This window comes from Tachyglossus aculeatus, chromosome 6 (genome assembly GCF_015852505.1).
Source record: "Tachyglossus aculeatus isolate mTacAcu1 chromosome 6, mTacAcu1.pri, whole genome shotgun sequence".
Lineage (NCBI taxonomy): Eukaryota > Metazoa > Chordata > Mammalia > Monotremata > Tachyglossidae > Tachyglossus > Tachyglossus aculeatus.
Window position 1 is genome coordinate 49,216,965 of NC_052071.1, and position 18,428 is coordinate 49,235,392.

Consider the following 18,428-nt stretch of genomic DNA (forward strand, 5'->3'; position numbering starts at 1 on the left):
GTTTACTTTATGCCAAGCACTGTACTAAGTGCTGGAACAGATACAAAATGATCGGGTCCCACATGGGACTTACAGTCTAAGTAGGAGGGAGAACAATGATTGTATCCCCATTTTGTAAACGAGGTTATGGAGGCGCAGAAAAGTTAGGTGACTTGCCCAAGTTCACAGAGCTGACAAGTGGCAGAGCTGGGATTAGAACTCAAGTCCTGTCATTTCCAGTCCTGTGCTCTTTCCAATAGGCAACACTGGGGGAAAATTAACTTCTCCAAGGGAGGTGGATCTGTTTTTGCTCTTTTCTCTACTGGGTGTGATGGGTATTTTGGGCCTGGGGGCCTCCCTGTATGTCCTCCAGGTATGACAGCTACTCAGGTAGTGGCTGCACAGGATCAGGCGGGGATATAATCTATCACGACACTGCAGGGGAGAAAACATTTCTATGCATATAGAAAAATATATTGCCAGTTGCTCATGTCTATACAAAGCCATTAAACACACCGCTGTATTTGGGAACCTGTTCTACTGCATTAGTGAGTTTGCCATCCCCCTCCATTCCTCCCCAACACACTTGTGAGTGTATATATACCTGTATATATGTATATATGTTTGTACATATTTATTACTCTATTTTACTTGTACATAATCTATTCTATTTATTTTATTTTGTTAGTATGTTTGGTTTCGTTCTCTGTCTCCCCCTTTTAGACTGTGAGCCCACTGTTGGGTAGGGACTGTCTCTATATGTTGCCAACTTGTACTTCCCAAGTGCTTAGTACAGTGCCTTGCACACAGTAAGCGCTCAATAAATACAATTGATTGATTTATTGTGAGTGTCCCCCCCAGGTTTTGCCTGTGAGTGTCCCTCCAGATCACACCCATGGGTGTCCCTCCATATCACACCTGTGAGATTCCCTCCAGATCACATTTGTGATCATCCCCGCAGATGGCACCCACGTGTGCATGTGTCTCCCTCCAACCCCGCCGCTCCAGAGTTCACACCTGCGAATGTCTCCCCACGTCACATCTTATCTGTAATTTTATTTATCCTTTTGGTCTTCCCCCTCCCAGCTCCAAACCCCTTATGTACGTATCTGTCATTTTATTTACTTGTACTGATGTCTGTCTCCCCCCAGTCTAGACTGTGAGCTCATTGTGGGCAAGGAAAGTCACGTTTATGGTTATAGTGTACTTTCCCAAGTGCTTAGTACAGTGTTCTGCACACAGTAAGCGCTCAATAAACCCAGTCGAATGAATGAATGACTGCGTCCCCCCCTCACCTCCCCGCTCATGTCACACGTGCGAATCTCCCTCCAGGTCATACCTGTGTGTACTACCTGGCAGCAGGAGGTTTAACATTCATGGTGGCGGGAGAACTGCTCAGTAATCAAGCCATCGAGGAGGTACACATTTAAGATAGCGATACAGATGCTGTTGCGGGAAGAGAGTTGATGGGAAGCATACAAGGGCCTCGGGGGCATAGATTCTCTGCTACGCGGTTATAACGCATTAGCCATCATGAGCTCTAGCTATCTGCCACCCTACACCCTCCCTAGCATCCGGGCCACCCACCAGTTGCAGGGCATGATGATCCGACAGATGACTCGCCCTCCTTGGTAGCAGTACGGATAGGGGTAGAAGCCCAGGAGAGGCTCGCAGACCCGGCGGCAGTATCTGTTGGCCCGGCGACAGGAGATGCAGCAGTAGCCTCTCTCATCCAGGCTGGGGTCGAATTCAATGCCGTTTTCAGTCTACAAGGAAAATGAAGAGGTGAGGAAAAATCAGCCCAATGGTTGGACTGATTGAACACCTGCTTGCGTGCAGGGCACTGTACTAAACAGAGGATGGTACTAAGTGCTTGGAAAAGTACAATAGAGTTAGAAGACACAATTCTGGCCCTAAATAATATTAATAGTAATTATGATAATAATTGTGGTATTTATTAAATGCTTACTTTAAGCCAAGCACTGTACTACGTGCTGGAACAGATACAAATGATCTATTACTAGATAATAGTAATAAGAATAATGATGGCATTTATTAAGCGCTTACTATGTGCAAAGCACTGGGGAGGTTACAAGGTGATCAGGTTGTCCTACCAGGGGGCTCACAGTCTTAATCCCCAGATGAGGTAACTGAGGCCCAGAGAAGTGAAGTGACTTGCCCAAAGTCACACAGCTAACAAGTGGCGGAGCCGGGATTTGAACCAATGACCTCTGACTCCAAAGCCCGGGCTCTTTCCACTGAGCCACGCTGCTTCTCCTAGTAGATAGACATGTTCCTGGACCTCAAAAGGCTTACAGTCTAGTGGGATAGACAGACATTAAGCACATAGTACACTGCTCTGCACACAGTAAGTACTCAATAAATAAGATTGAATGAACATTAATTTATAATGCAGGTAGGGGAAGTAGCAGAGTATAAAAATAATAATAATGGTGGTATTTGTTAAGCGCTTACTATGTGCCAAGCACTGTTCTAAGTGCTGGGATAGATACAAGTCATCAGGTTGTTCCACGTGGTGCTCACAGTCTTAATCCTCATTTTACAGATGAGGTCACTGAGGCCCAGAGAAGTTAAGTGGCTTTCCCCACAGTCATACAGCAGACAAGTGGCAGAGCCGGGATTAGAACCCATGACCTCTGACTTCCAAGCCCGGGCTCTTTCCACTAAGCCTTGTTGATTCTCTTAAGGGTATGTACGTAAGTGCTCTGGGGCTGGAGATAGAGTGCAGATCAAAGTAGTGATAATAATAATAATTATGGCATTTGTTAAGCGCTTACTATGTGCCAAGCACTGTTCTAAGTGCTGGGGTACATACAAGGTAATCAGGTTGTCCCACGTGGGGCTTACAGTCTTAATCCCCATTTTTACAGATGAGGTAACTGAGGCCCAGAGATGTGAAGTGACTTGCCCAAAGTCACACAGCTGACAATTGGCACAGCCGGAATTTGAACCCATGACCTCCGACTCCAAAGCCCGGGCTCTTTCCACTGAGCCACGCTGCTTCTCAGGTGGCCAAAGGGATTACATTGAGGTACTGTGAATATTTATTTCTCACTCTGGGAAGAGACTTCTTGTCCCACTCATCATGGGAGGGTTTCACAACAGAAAGGGTGTGCTGCTAATTACTATCGTTTGCCAAAATCCTTCTTGAAAGTAGTTTCTAACCAAAATCCAAAGTAGTTGTCTTCCCAGTCTCATCATCATCATCACCATCATCATCAATGGTATTTTAGTGTTTATTGTGTGCAGAGTACTGAACTAAGCACTTGGGAGATTGCAATATAACAGAATTGGTGAGGAGCAGCATGGACTAAGTGGAAAGGGAATGGGCCTGGAGGCAGAAGGACCTGGGTTCTGATCCTGCCTTTCCCACTTATCTGCTGTGTGACCCTGTGCAAGTCATTTCAGCGTGGCTCAGTGGAAAGAGCCCAGGCTTGGGAGTCAGAGATCATGGGTTCTAATCCTGGCTCTGTCACTTGTCAGCTGTGTGACTTTGGGCAAGTCACTTCACTTCTCTGTGCCTCAGTTACCTCATCTGGAAAATGGGGATTAAGACTGTGAGCCCCATGTGGGACAACCAGATTATCTTGTATCCCCCCAGCGCTTAGAACAGTGCTTTGCACATAGTAAGCACTTAAAAAATACCGTTATTATTATTATTATTATTATTTCACTTCTCTGTGTCTCAGTTACCTCATCTGTAAAATGGGTTTTAAGACTGTGAGCCCCATGAGGGACAGGGACTGTGCCCAAGCTGATTAGCTTAAGTATGCCTCAGTGCTTAGAACAGTACCTGGCACAAAGTAAGCACTTAACAAATACCATTTAAAAAACAAAACAAAGCATTCCCTGCCTACAACAAACTTACAATCTATCCTCCCCACCACCCCAAAGTTGATAACGTTATTTGGTTGCCATGACAGGTAAGGTGTTAAGATAAACAATGAGGCATGTATTAGTTTCCCCACTATTTCTAAGGACCCCCTTTCTCTTGAACAGTTCAATCAATCAGTGGTATTTATTGATTGCTTTCTCTGTACAGAGCCCTATACTAGGTGCTTGTCACAGTATGATAGAGTTAGTAGAAACAATCCCTGCCCTTCAGGAGTGATTGAATGGTGAATCCGTAAATAAATCATCCTAAACTGTCATGTGGTTGAGGCCTCACTTCGTGGCCTCATTAAGAAATCTTTTGAGCACATCAAAAGTAGCTTCAGCCAGAGCAGGAGAAGGGAGAATAATAATAATGATAATAATAATTGTGGTATTTAAGTGCTTAACAATGTACCAAACACCGTACAAAGTGCTTCAGATCTTACACAATCCCCATCGCACATGGGTTTCACAGTCTGAGGGACACCGGGGAGCCTATCCCCATTTTTATAGATGAGGAAACTGAGGCACCGAAAATTAAATGACCTGCCCACGGACGCACAGCAGGCAAATGGCAGAGAAGCGATGGAGTCAGGACTCTGGGTGAACTCATTAGCTTTGCCCCCACGGCTTTTTGGGCCGTCTGTCCTATCCCCCACTCTGAAATGGAGGGCAGCTGGAAATACTAGCTTCGATGAAACTTCTGGCTGTAGCTTTGACCCGACCTTGACCTCAGCAGGAAATGGTTACCCTGGGCCAGCCCCGGCCCTAGCCTGAACGGGCTCCATGCCAAGCCCTGACCAGTTCCTTTGTGGGCCGCCAACCAGCCCGTTGTGTGTCCACGTTTCTCATTCCTTCCTTGCCCTGTGTGGGAGCACACCCCCACCCCTCCAATCCAAATGTGTCCAGTCTCTCATGCCCCAGGTCCATGGTGGGAGCCTCCCCCTCCCAAGGGCACCCCCAAGTTGGCCTCCAATGGACGTTTTAAAAGCAGCACCAGTGTGGGGCTCGTGGTCCCACTGCTGTGCACATCCTGAGTTCCCCGCGGCCCCCGAGGGCCCAGACTCACATAGTCGTTCACGGGAAGGTCCTGCTCCGTTAGCTGGCGGGCCCGACGCCGCTTCTCCGGCTTCAGGCCAGGATTGGTCCCGTGTTTGTCAGGTTTCACCCCCTCTTCTGGGCTTGGGAGAAGGGGGACCTCTTCATCCCCCTCTTCCTCAGAGGCTTGGAGCACAGGGGCTGAAAGGGAAAGGGAACGATTCGGGTTGACGCTTTGTCAAGATCCACTTTTGGGGGACCCACGTGGTGGTGGGGTCCGAAGACTGGCCCCAAGACTTGTCCACGTTGCTCTGGCCCCTCAACTTGCTCCCCTCCGTCAATTGAGTTTTAGGGGATTTTCAAAGCAAAGAGCTCATGATCCTCCTGGGCACAGATCTCTAATGCCCCAAATTTTTTAAAATATTTGGTAGAGGTGATTGTTTCTATGAAGTGTTGATGATTTTGGCATGCATTAAGCACTTGCAATGTAATAATAACTGTGGTACTTGTTAAGTGCTTACGATATGTACTTCCCAAGTGCTTAGTACAGTGCTCTGCACACAGTAAGCACTCAATAAATATGATCGAATGAATGAATGAATCAGAATAAGTAGAAGTAAAGCTAGATGCACATCATCATCATCTTTGTACTTCCCAAGCGCTTAGTACAGTGCTCTGCACACAGTAAGTGCTCAATAAATACAATTGAATGAATGAATGAATGTAGGATAAGTACTGTGCCCAACCTGATTAACTTGCATCTAACCCAGCATTTAGAACAATGTTTGGCACACAGAAAGCTCTTAACAAGTACCATAATATATACAAGTATATATTATAGAGAAGCAGCGTGGCTCAGTGGAAAGAGCATGGGCTTTGGAGTCAGAGGTCATGGGTTCAAATTCCGGCTCTGCCGCTTGTCAGCTGTGTGACTTTGGGCAAGCCACTTAACTTCTCTGTGCCTCAGTTACCTCATCTGTAAAATGGGGATTAAGACTGTAAGCCCCCTGTGGGACAACCTGATCACCTTGCTTAGAATAATGCTTTGCACATAGTAAGTGCTTAATAAATGTCATTATTATTAATTTTATTGTATATCCAGAGCCTTTGTGTTCCCCAACAGGCTCCTGTGACCACAGGCACTGCTTCTGAGTCTGGGCACCTGGCGGAGGGAGGCTGGATGCTTAATTAATTGATTAATCAACTAATCAATGGTATGTAATAATAATAATTTTGGTATTTGTTAAGCACTTACGATGCGCAAAGCACTGTTCTAAGCACTGGGGAGGATACAAGGTGATCAGGTTGTCCCATGTGGGGCTCACGATCTTAATCCCCATTTTACAGACGAGGTCACTGAGGCACAGAGAAGTTAAGTGACTTGCCCAAAGTCACACAGCTGCCAAGCGGCAGAGTTGGGATTTGAACCGATGACCTCTGACTCCCAAGACCGTGCTATTTCACGAGTGTTTACTGTGTGCAGAGCACTGCACTAAGCTCCTGGGAGAGAATGATACAACAGAGTTTAAAATAAAAAAATCACCCGGCCTGAAGGCCCATCTCTATCAGACGGATACGAACCAGCTGCGGAGTGGATGTCCTGGTTTAAAACCAGGTCCCTGCCCAGAGTAGGGGCTCAGTAAATACTGGTGAGGATGGCAATATGAGGCAAGGCGTGGCAGGCCGAAAGATGCCATTCTTTTTCTCCAGGAGCTCCCACATCCAAAAGAGAGAGATTTTTTTTCCCAAATGCTCCTCAAAAGGTGTTCTCGTGTAGTTGAATCATGCTGGGTTCATTCATTCAATTCATTCATTCAGTCGTATTTATTGAGCACTTACTGTGTGCAGAGCACTGTATTAAGCACTTGGGAAGTACAAGTCGGCAACATATAGAGACGGTCCCTACCCAACAACTGGCTCACAGTCTAGAAGATAATGGCATTTGTTAAGCGCTTACTATGTGCCACGCACTGTTCTAAGCACTATACAAGGCGATCAGGTTGTCCCACGGGGGGCTCACAGTCTTCAAGCCCATTTTCCAGATAAGGTCACTGAGGCCCAGAGAAGTGAAGTGACTTGCCCGAAGTCACACAGCTGACAAGTGGTGGAGGTGTGATTCGAACCCATGACCTCTGACTCCAAAGCCTGGGCTCTTTCCACTGAGCCACACTGCTTCTCTACTGGAACACCTGGGTTCCTACTGGGGACTGGAGAGGGGCTGGCAACAAGGACGTGAACAGATGAGGAGGGTACCAGGGAAAAGCCAGGGGCAGGCTAGAGGTTCCAACTTTACATTTTGAATGTCGGGGGGAGAAGAGGGAGTGGATTTAAGGGGACGATGAGGAGGGGACGGACTTCAGAGAGAGATAATGGGCCTTTTAGACTGTGAGCCCACTGTTGGGTAGGGACTGTCTCTATATGTTGCCAATTTGTACTTCCCAAGCGCTTAGTACAGTGCTCTGCACATAGTAAGCGCTCAATAAATACGATTGATGATGATGATGATAATGGGACCCAAAGCCACCAGGGTCCAGGGGTGGGGGGAAGGGTGTTCAGCCCCGCTGGGAATCTCACAGGGTTTGTTGGGGAGGAATCAAGCTCACTCTGGTGTAAGCACTTAGTACAGTGCTCTGCACACAGTAAGTGCTCAATAAATACGATTGAATGAATGGTGCGGGAGCCATCCTCGCCTTTGAAGAGGGTCCCTATATCTGTGGGAGACCCTGCCTCTCCTCCCTGCAGACTCTTGGAGCCACCACCAACCTTCCCAGTTTCCACAGCAGATAGGGAAGCCGCAAAGTTCTCAAAGGAGACGGAGGCGGAAGCCACAGGCTTTGCCCGCTGTTGGTTCAGACCCAAGCCACCCTTTCATCTTCATATCATTGAACTGAACCAAGGAAGGGCAGCTTCAAGGCTTCTGGGGGGCCCAGCATGCAGTTGTGTTGGCTGCCAGCTAATGGGGTGTCAGTTTGCTCCCCTTGCCTTTTGGTTTGTCTTCAGTGCATCCAAAGAATCATTATCATCACCAGTGGTCTTTATTCGTTCATTCGTTCAATCAATCGTATTTATTGAGCGTTTACTGTGTGCTGTACTAAGCACTTGGGAAGTACAAGTTGGCAACATATAGAGACAGTCCCTACCCAACAGCGGGCTCACTTTACTATGGGCAGAGCACTTTTTTATGGTCTTCGTTAAGCGCTTACTATGTACCAGGCACTGTAGTAAGCGCTGGGGTAGATCCAAGCTAATCAGGCTGGACACAGTCCATGTCCCACATAAGGCTCACACTCTTATTACTCTATTTATTTATTTATTTTACTTGTACATATCTATTCTATTTATTTTATTTTGTTGGTATGTTTGGTTCTGTTCTCTGTCTCCCCCTTTTAGACTGTGAGCCCACTGTTGGGTAGGGACTGTCTCTATGTGTTGCCAATTTGTACTTCCCAAGCGCTTAGTACAGTGCTCTGCACATAGTAAGCGCTCAATAAATACAATTGATTGATTGATTGATATTTTGTTAGTAAGTTTGGTTTTGTTCTCTGTCTCCCCTTTCTAGACTGTGAGCCCACTGTTGGGTAGGGACTGTCTCTACATGTTGCCAACTTGGACTTCCCAAGAGCTTAGTACAGTGCTCTGCACACAGTAAGCGCTCAATAAATACGATTGATTGATTGATTGATTAATCCCTGTTTTACAGATGAGGTAACTGAGGCACAGAGAAATGAAGTGACTTGTCCAAGCCTGGATTAGAACCCAGGTCCTTCTGACTCTCAGGCTTGTGCTCTATTCAGTAGGCCACACTGTTTCTCTAGCACTGCACGAAAGGGTTTGAAGCCATGCTTTTGGAACAAACAACTCACAGCCCCTCTGGCCAGATCTTCCGGGTGCCACCTCTCTCGGTTAAAAATCCCAGTTGCTGGCAGTGAGGGATTGTTTTTGAACTTCAATTCTGCTGCAGTGATGGACCTGGTGTGGTCTGAGCAATGAGTTGGTAGACTGAGTGGAATGAATACAGATATGTAATGAAAGACGGATCGGCCCTTTGCTATCACTCGCTACACAAGTGCAACGTTACCCTTGCTTTATATTTAAGAGCCTGTCAGCATTCATTTATCTGATTTATCACTCGGCTGGGAAAATTCCCTCCGTGCTGGCACTTAGCATACACGGTCTCATCTAGGAAGATATAAGCCGATGATTCGTTTTACTAGGAATTCAGTCTCCGGATTGTCAGGCCGTTAACCTGTTCCTGGCTTTGGAGAGAAGCAGACGGCCTACCTGCTAGCACTGTTGGATGAATCCAGTGTATGCTCACGTTCTTGCAGACCTCAGAGATTTTCGAGTTTTTTAAGAACTCTTTGTTTTCAATTGGCTTTTCTCCCGGAACCCACACCACAGACTGCTCGAAGTATGTTGTTGTGATGGCACCGTCCTGAAAGAGGAATGCGGTTGGGGGAAAAAAGGAGAAATGGCAAAATTTCAATGCGCAGCTGCAGAGGGTGGGACGACTGCCCCTCCCCAGCATGGGCTAATTCTCAGACTCCGGGGCCCGGGAAGGCTGGAGCTGTGGCTATGGAAGTGTAAACACCGGGGTTTGGTCCATGAGCCATTACTCAAATGTCCAAATGGAAGAACAGGTATTTAATCTCTATTTCACAGATGAGGAAACCGAGGCACAGAGAAATTGTCGCGTCTCCGTTAAGTGGGAAGCAGCATAGGCCTAGTGGAAAGAACACAGACCTGAAAGCCAGAGGACCTGGGTTCTAATTCTGGCTCTGCCTCTAGCCTGCTGTGGGACTTGGGGCAAGTCATTTCACTTCCCCATTCCTCAGGTTCTTCTGTATAATGAGAATTTATTACCTGTGAATTTAGCCATGAACTCTGCGTTGGACAGGGATTTTGTTGGACTTGATTAACTTATCTCTACTCCAGCGCTTAGTTTGGTGCCTGGCATATAGTAAGCACTTAGCAAATACTGCAATTATTATTATTATTGTTATTGTTGTAACATACCTGGGGTCACACAGCAGGAAGGTGACAGAGCCAGGGTTAGAACCCAGGTTCTCCGACTCCTAGGCCTATGCTATTTCCACTTGGCCACACTGCTTCCTGTCTAATCAATCAATAAATGGTGCTTAATGAGCACTTACTGACTGCAGAGCACTGTAGTGAACACTTGAGAGAGTACAATAGATTCAGTATGGTACAACTGAGAGCAGAGTGGCTCAGTGGAAAGAGCACGGGCTTTGGAGTCAGAGGTGGTGGGTTCGAATCCTGCTCCACCACATGTCTGCTGTGTGACCTTGGGCAAGTCACTTAATTTCTCTGAGCCTCAGTTCCCTCATCTGTAAAATGGGGATTGACTGTGAGCCCCATGTGGGATAACCTGATCACATTGTATCCCCCTCAGCGCTTAGAACAGTGCTCTGCACATAGTAAGCGCTTAACAAATGCCATTATCATTATTATTATTATTACAATGCCTCCTGTCAAGGAGCTTACAATGAATGCTCTATAAAACTGGGACCAACAATTAACCAGATCAATCCTGAATTGTTCTGCCACAAACTACTCTTTGTTCTTTTAGAATTCTGGCTCCCTAGAAGGATTTGATTTTCATTTATAGTATCTACTGAGCATCCACTGAATGCAAAACACTGTACTGTGCTCTTGGAATAGTACAATAGAATAAAACTAACATTTGAACACCAATATAGATTAAAAGAAAGATTGGCTCTTTGCTTTACCATTAGATTTCCCTGGCCTTATCTTCTAGAGCTGCTCACCTTTCTTTCTGCTTCTCTAGGGCTGTTCTCTCACTTGCTTTAAACAATCTTTCTACTTCGTTCGTTTTGAATAGCTGTCCTCTAATCCTCTCTACTGATTTTTCTCTTTTTCAAGCTTTTCCCCCCCTACCAATGATGAGATCTCAATTTCTCCCTCTCTGTTACCTGTGTTATGATTTTCTCTGCTTGAATTTCTTCTCTAAAGAAAGCAGCATGAAATAGTGAAAAGACCACAGGATGGGGAGTAGAGTCCTGGGTTCTAATCTCTGCTCTGCCACTTGCCTGCCATGTGGCACAAACTCTCTGTACCGGTTTCCTCGTCATTAAAATGGGGATTTAATTCCTGTTCCCCTTCTCTATTAGACTGTGAGTCCTCTGTGGAACAGTTTACTCATCTGCAAAATGGGGATTAAATATTCATTCATTCAGTCAGTTGTATATGTTGAGCACTTACTGTGTGTAGAGCACTGTACTAAGCACTTGGGAGAGTACAATACATCTATAAACAGTGATATTCCCTGCCCACAGTGAATTTACAGTCTAGAGACTGTTCTAAATATCTGTTCTCCCTCCCCTTTGGGTTATATTCCTCTAGACTGTGAGCTCATTGTGGGCAGGGTATGTGTCTGTTGTTGTACTGTACTCTCCCAAGCATTTAGTACAGTGCTTTGCACACAGTAAGTGCTCAATAAATACGACTGAATGAATGAATGAATGAATGAAAGGAACAAGAACTATGTCTGATCTGATTTTATTGTACCTACTCCAGGACTTAGCCTAGTGCTTGGCACATAATAAGTGCTTAATAAACACTACAGTTATTATTATTATTATTATTAACAATAGTAAGAATGCCTGTAATCATCTGTAATTCACCATTCAGCGCTCTCTTTGGCCTTGGATTACTTAACTCTGCAAGGAACTTGGAATCCAGTGGAAGATATTATGGTAGAAAAAATGTTGTTATTGGATCAAATTGCTGGCCAAACTGTGCCTGTTTTTGCACTTTGGAACTGGAGGAGACACATGGCTTTGACACTAAAGTGCAGAGAATTATGTGATAGAAAAGGAAGCAGCAGTCACTTTGATGCTATAGTCTTATGTCGAACCCTAGATGTGACTGTCTGTAGATTGTGAGCTCATTATGGGAAGGGAGCATGTCTGCTAATTCTGCTGTATTGTGCACTACTCCCAGCACTTAGTACAGTGCTCTGCACATAGTAAGTGCTCAAAAATACCATCGATTGGTTGACTGATATAAAAATATAATTTTCTTGTACCTCTTGTCCAAGATGAACAACTTTGCATATACGATTTGGCAAAATCAACAGGGAAATGAATCAGGGAAAAAAATTTGCCAGAATGAGAGTTTATGGGCCCATGTCTTCATCAGCCCCTGAAAATAAATTCTGGTAATGCATCCGTCAAACTGCTCGGCTGCTGGCTGATTCTTCTAGAATGATTATGGATCAATTTTATTCCCAAACTGACACATGATATTACTTCCAGGTGATGCTTAGTTGGACTGTTGCTTCCATTAGGCTCAGCTCCTGTAATACTGCCTTATCCTGGAAGCCTGTTTTTTCCCCAAGTCCGCTTTTTCTCTCTTTTCTGTAATTTATTATTGTATCTGTCTCCCTCGCTTGATTGCACACTCCTTGTGAGCTGGGATCCTGTCTACTAAATCTATTGTGCACATTTTTAAATTTTATTTTATTTTATTATTATTTTTTTTTTGTGTGTGTGTGTGTAAAAGCTTCCTTTGGACAGAGAACCTATCTACTAACTTTTTTTAATGGTATTTGTGAAGTGCTTACTATATGCCACGCACTGTACTAAGCACAGGGGTAGATACAAGCTAATCAAGTTGGACAATGTCTCTGTCCCAATTGAGGCTCCAAGTCTTAAACCTCATTTTACAGAAGACGTAGCTAGGGCACAGAGAAGGTGAATGATTTGCCCGAGGTCACACAGCAGGTAAGTGGTGGAGCTGGGATTAGAACCAAGGCCTCTTCAACTTCCAGGCCCATGCTCTATCCACTAGGCCATTCTGTTATATTGTATTCTCCCAAGTGCTTAGTACCATGCTCTGCACATAATAATAATAATAATAATAATATCATTTATTAAGCACTTACTAGGTGCAAAGCACTGTTCTAAGCGCTGGGGAGGTTACAAAGTGATCAGGTTGTCCCATGGGTCTTTATCCCCGTTTGACGGATGAGGTAACTGAGGCACAGAGAAGTGAAGTGACTTGCCCAAAGTCACACAGCTGACAATTGGTGGAGCCGGGATTTGAACCCATGACCTCTGACTTCAAAGCCTGTGTTCTTTCCACTGAGTCATGCTGCTTCTGCAGCGTGCACATAATAAGCACTCAATAAACAGGGTTGATCAATATAATGTGTGTGTGTGTGTGTGTGTGTGTGTGTGTGTGTATGTGTATAAAAAAGAGCATTTTTCTAGGTGGGTTTTGGGCAGGGAATGTGTCTGTTTATTGTTATATTGTACTCTCCCAAGCACTTAGTACAGTGCTGTGCACATAGTAAGCACTTAATAAATACAAATGAATGACTGAATGTGTGACTTCGATTATGAGCCCCTAGTGGGACGGGGGTATGTTTTAATTGATAACCTTGCATTTACCCACTGCTTTGTGTGTGATAAGCATTTAATAAATGCTAATAATAATAGCTGACTTTAAGTATAGCTGCATATAACTGTATGAATTTTAATACTTCAACTCAGTCTGAGAAGCAGTGTGGCTCAGAGGAAAGAGCCCGGGCTTAGGAGTCAGAGGTCATGGGTTCTAATCCCGGCTCCGCCACTTGTCAGCTCTGTGACTTTGGGCAAATCACTTCACTTCTCTGTGCCTCAGTTACCTCATCTGGAAAATGGGGATTAAGACTGTGAGCCCCATGTGGGACAAACTGATCACCTTGTAATCTCCCCAGCGCTTAGAACAGTGCTTGGCACATAGTAAGTGCTTAATAAATGCCATCATTATTATTATTACCTCAACACAGTTCAGTTCCATTGTTCTTTTTTTTTAATGGCATTTGTTAAGTGCCTATATGTGTCAAGCACTGTTTTAAGCACTGGGGGAGAAACAAGTTTAAAGTGCTCAGCAAATACCACAATCCTTATTTTTATTGAAATGGAGTGAGGCCTGCCACATTGAACACCTTATGTAATGATATTAATTGTGGTAATGGTTAAGTGCTTACTATGTGACAAGAGATGAGTTGAGGGCTGGGGTAGATTGAAAATAATCAGATCATTCTCAGTCCCTGTCCCATCTGGGGCTCATGGTATATGGGGGAGGAGAGAAGGACCAACAGAACCCCCCTCTAGACTGACACTCCCTCTCCTTCCTCTCCTTTCTCTCCTCTTGCTTCTCCTGTACCACTTTCCTAGCACTTGCCTTCACTTCTACTCTTCTGTGTGGGTCCTGTCCTGACACACCCCTGGCAATGCCAGGAGGAGAGGGATGCAAACACACAAACTGGAAGTATGTTGGGGTGGGGTGGGATGGGGTGAGAAAGCCTCCCTCAGTCGAGCTTCATTCATTCATTCATTCATTCAATCATTTTTATTGAGCGCGTACTGTGTGCAGAGCACTGTACTAAGCGCATGGGAAGTCCAAGTTGGCAACATATAGAGACGGTCCCTACCCAACAGTGGGCTCACAGCCTAGAAGGGGGAGACAGAGAACAAAACAAAACATATTAACAAATTAACAAAATAAAATAAATAGAATAGATATGTACAAACAAAATAAATAAATAAATAGAGTAATAAATACGTACATATATACATATATACAGGTGCTGTGGGGAAGGGAAGGAGGTAAGGCAGAGGGGCAGGGCATTGGGAGGGCCTCATTATTTCTTATTATTAGTTGTAGAGGTATTAGTAATTGAGTATTAGTAGTTGAGAAGTTGAGAAGCAGCGTGGCTCAGTGGAAAATATACGGGCTTGAGAGTCAGAGGTCATGGGTTCGAATCCCTTCTCCACCACTTGTCAGCTGTGTGACTTTGGGCAAGTCAATTTCTCTGGGCCTCAGTTACCTCATCTGTAAAATGGGAATCAAGACTGTGAGCCTAGACTGTGAGCCCGCTGTTGGGTAGGGACCGTCTCTATATGTTGCCAACTTGTACTTCTCAAGAGCTTAGTACAGTGCTCTGCACACAGTAAGCACTCAATAAATACAATTGAATGAATGAATGAATGAGCGCCTTGTGGTATAACCTGATTACCTTCTATCCCCCCCCCCGCCCCCCGACCAGTGCTTAGAAAAGTGCTTGGCACATAGTAAGCGCTTAACAAATGCCATTATTAATTAATAGTATGGTACTTGCTAAATGCTTACTATGTGCCAAGCACTGTACTAAGCATCTAGGGAAGATACAAGATAATCTGGTTGGACACAGGCCCTGTCCCTTATAGGGCTCACAGTCTAAGTACAACTCTGTTAAATTGTGCTCTCCCACATGTTTAGCACACAATAAGCATTCAGTAAATACAACTGATGATAATAAGTAGGAAAGAGAACAGGTATTGACTCCCTATTCTAGAGATGAGGAAACCAAGGCACAGAGAAGTTAAGTGATTTGCCCAAGGTCATACAGTAGGTGTGTGACAGTGGAGATTCGAACCCAGGGCTGTGCTCTTTCCACTAGACCACATGGCTTCCCATTGCCATTAGTGATTCACCCAGGACACCTAGAATGTCCTGTGGGAAGAATGGCCTCCTCCCTTTGAGGTCAAAGGAGTCAAGTTGTTGCCAACTTGTACTTTCCAAGCACTTAGTTCAGTGCTCTGCACTCAATAAATACGATTGAATGAATGAATGAAAGGAGTCCCATGTGGTCCGCTTGGCTGGAGGAGCGTTACACCTACCTCCAATTCTTCCACCTCTGCTTCAGCAGGTTCAGGAATCATTTTAATCTGAGTCTTGATGAAGCACTTTTGAAGTCCAACCAAGAAGATCCCAGTGAATCCCTAAAAACCAGATAAAACACATTCCTGGTAATGAGGCACGAGGAAGAACTGAATGATAATAATAATAACTGTGGCATTTCTTAAGCATTTATTCAATGTTAAAGACTGTACTAAGCACCGGGGTAGATTCAAGATAATGAAGTCCAACACAGTCCCTGCCCCACATGAAGCTCACATTCTTAGTAGGAGGGCGAATGGGTATTGAATCCTCATTCTGCCCATGAGGGAACTGAAGCACAGAGAATTGAAGTAATTTGCCCAAGGTCACCCAGCAAACAAGTGGTGGAGCTGAGATTAGAATTCAGGTCCTTTAACCCCAAGATCTGTGCTCCTTCCACTAGGTCATGCTGCTTTTCATCTGGGTCATCGTGCAGTTTGAGAAGATACCTGATGGTTGGAATACCAAAATAGAAAACTGTGCATTCGATATTAAATTGTGGTTGAGAATTGGATACCTTTCTCCAGAAACCTAAGCTTGCCCCCGCCACCCACTCTAGAAAAAAAAAAACCTCCCTCCTTACATTTTTAAAGTCGTGTATCTCCAGAATTTCTTTGCTGCCATTTCCACTTCTAAACATCTCGGTCCTGGTGAAAGGGTCGATTTCCATCCGAATTTTTTTCTGCGCTCCATTACTGAAGAAGGTATGCTCCATGTCGTAAAACTAGGCCCAGGGGAGAAGAAAAACATCAAGATGCTATCAGGTTACGGTCCCTAACACAGATTGTTTGTGCCTAATGGAATTTGCAGGAGGCATAACACAGTAACAGGACATCTGGGGAAAGGATGAGGACTGTAGCAAGTTCCAGGCATCAATCAATCCATTAGTGGTTTTTATTGAGCACTTACTGTGTGCAGAGCACTGTACTAAGTGCTTGGGAGAGTGTAATACAACAAAGTTGGTAGACAGGATTCTTGCTCACAGTGAGCTGCCCCCAAGGAGCTTGTAGACTACAGGAGGAGACAGACATTAAAAGAATAAAAGAATGTTTATCTAAGTACTGGGGTCTAGGGTGAATATCAAAGTGTCTAAGGGATACACAGCCAGTGTGGAAGTGATGCAGAGGAGAGAGAGGGTAGAGGAAATGACCATGTTTCTAGAGCTCTTAATGTAAGTTTATTATGGATGGGAAACGTGTCTGCTAATACTGTTGTTTTGTGCTCTCCCAAGCAGTTGGTACAGTGCTCTGCACATAGCAAGTGCTCAATAAATATTGACTGATTGATTGATTGATTAATGGTGGCATCTGAGTTGGGTGTGGTTCTTGCCATTGGGAAGATTCTACAGGAAGTTGCCATTGCTGTTCCAGCTGGATTGGTGATAACGGTGAGGTCATTGTGAATGAAGCATCTCTAATGGTAAGACCTGCCTGGAGAGCTTGAGTCTGCTGCTGTTTAGTCGTGGCCTGGTCCTGGTAGTGGAAAGCAGCATGGATTAGTGGATAAAGCAGGTGACCGGGAGCCAGAGGACCTGCGCTCTAATTTCAGCTCTACCGCTTGCCTGTTGGGGTGACCTTGGTCAATACACTTCACTTCTCTGCGCTTCAGTTTCCTCAACTGAAAAATGGAGATTGAATACATAGTCTTCCTCTTACTTAGACTGTGTGCCCCAAGTGGTATAGGGACTGTACCTGGCCTAATTAGCTTGTATCTCAAGGAAGCCTACACTCGGATGGGTGAGAGCGACATAAAAGTATTTCCAAATGGGAATTATTGACTTTACAGCTGAATATACATTTACACGCAAGTGCTGAAGAAGGGGAGAAATACAGACGTAAGTGGTAGAGGTGGCTTCTTCTAGAGTGTATCTTCTAGACTGTGAGCCCGTTGTTGGGTAGGGACCATCTCTTTATGTTGCCAACTTGTACTTCCCAAGCTCTTAGTACAATGCTCTGCACACATTAAGCGCTCAATAAATACGATTGAATGAAAAAGGTGGCTGTCGAGTTGATCTGATGGGGTTTTGAGAATTAATCAAGGAAGATTTGTTGGAGGAGGGAGGAATTTTAGGAGGGCATTGAACGCAGGGATAGCTGCTGTCTGTTGGATTCGGGGAGGGAGGGAATTTCAGGGAGCTGTGACGGTGAGGGGTTGGAAGTCAGACATTTGAGTGTGAGATCTGATCTGGAGTTCCTTGTTAGGCATTTCTGCGTATAATCATCAAGGGTTGCTTGCAGGGTCTGTTACAGGAGGATTGCTGAGAAGCAGCATGGCTTAGTGGATAGAACATTGGCCTGGGACTCACAAGGGCCTGGGTTCTATTACCAGCTCCACTGCTTGTCAGCTACGAGATCTTGGACAAGTCACTAAATTTCTCTGGGCCTTCAGTTACCTCATCTGCCAAATGGGGATTAAGACTGTAAGCTCCATGTGGAGCAGGGACTGTGTCCAACCTGATTTGCTTGCATCTATTAGTTTGTAAGGTGGCACTTAGTACTGTGCCTGGCACATAGCATTTAACAAATGCCATTAAAAAAATTGCTCGGAAGGACAAGGTACTCAGACTGCAGAGAGGTCTGAAGCTGAATAAGGGTTTTCCTAACAGAGATTTCCTTGGCTGATAAGAGATACTACTGAGTTATTTCTCTGGGGAAGAGTTTGTTCACCTTAAACAACAAAAGCCAAATCAAGCCTTCATTGTCCTAAGGCATACTGCCCAATTCACATCACTGAGCCATGTTTAAGACTCCTAGTAGATCAGAGACTTAAAGGACCTCCAGCTGTAA

General features: G+C 44.9%; 1 protein-coding gene across 1 annotated transcript in view; it reads right to left on the minus strand.

The window, feature by feature from the left end:
• Nucleotides 1–1,395: 1,395 nt before the first annotated feature.
• Nucleotides 1,396–18,428, minus strand: part of TNMD (tenomodulin) — a 36,318-nt gene continuing 19,285 nt past the window's right edge. Inside the window, exons 4-8 of the mRNA XM_038747816.1 lie at nucleotides 16,226–16,366; nucleotides 15,603–15,704; nucleotides 9,193–9,346; nucleotides 4,943–5,112; nucleotides 1,396–1,745 (exon numbers count right to left, since the gene is read on the minus strand). Coding sequence (XP_038603744.1) covers nucleotides 1,536–1,745; nucleotides 4,943–5,112; nucleotides 9,193–9,346; nucleotides 15,603–15,704; nucleotides 16,226–16,366 — 777 coding nt within the window. The 3' untranslated portion in view covers nucleotides 1,396–1,535. The remainder of the gene's footprint in view (nucleotides 1,746–4,942; nucleotides 5,113–9,192; nucleotides 9,347–15,602; nucleotides 15,705–16,225; nucleotides 16,367–18,428) is intronic.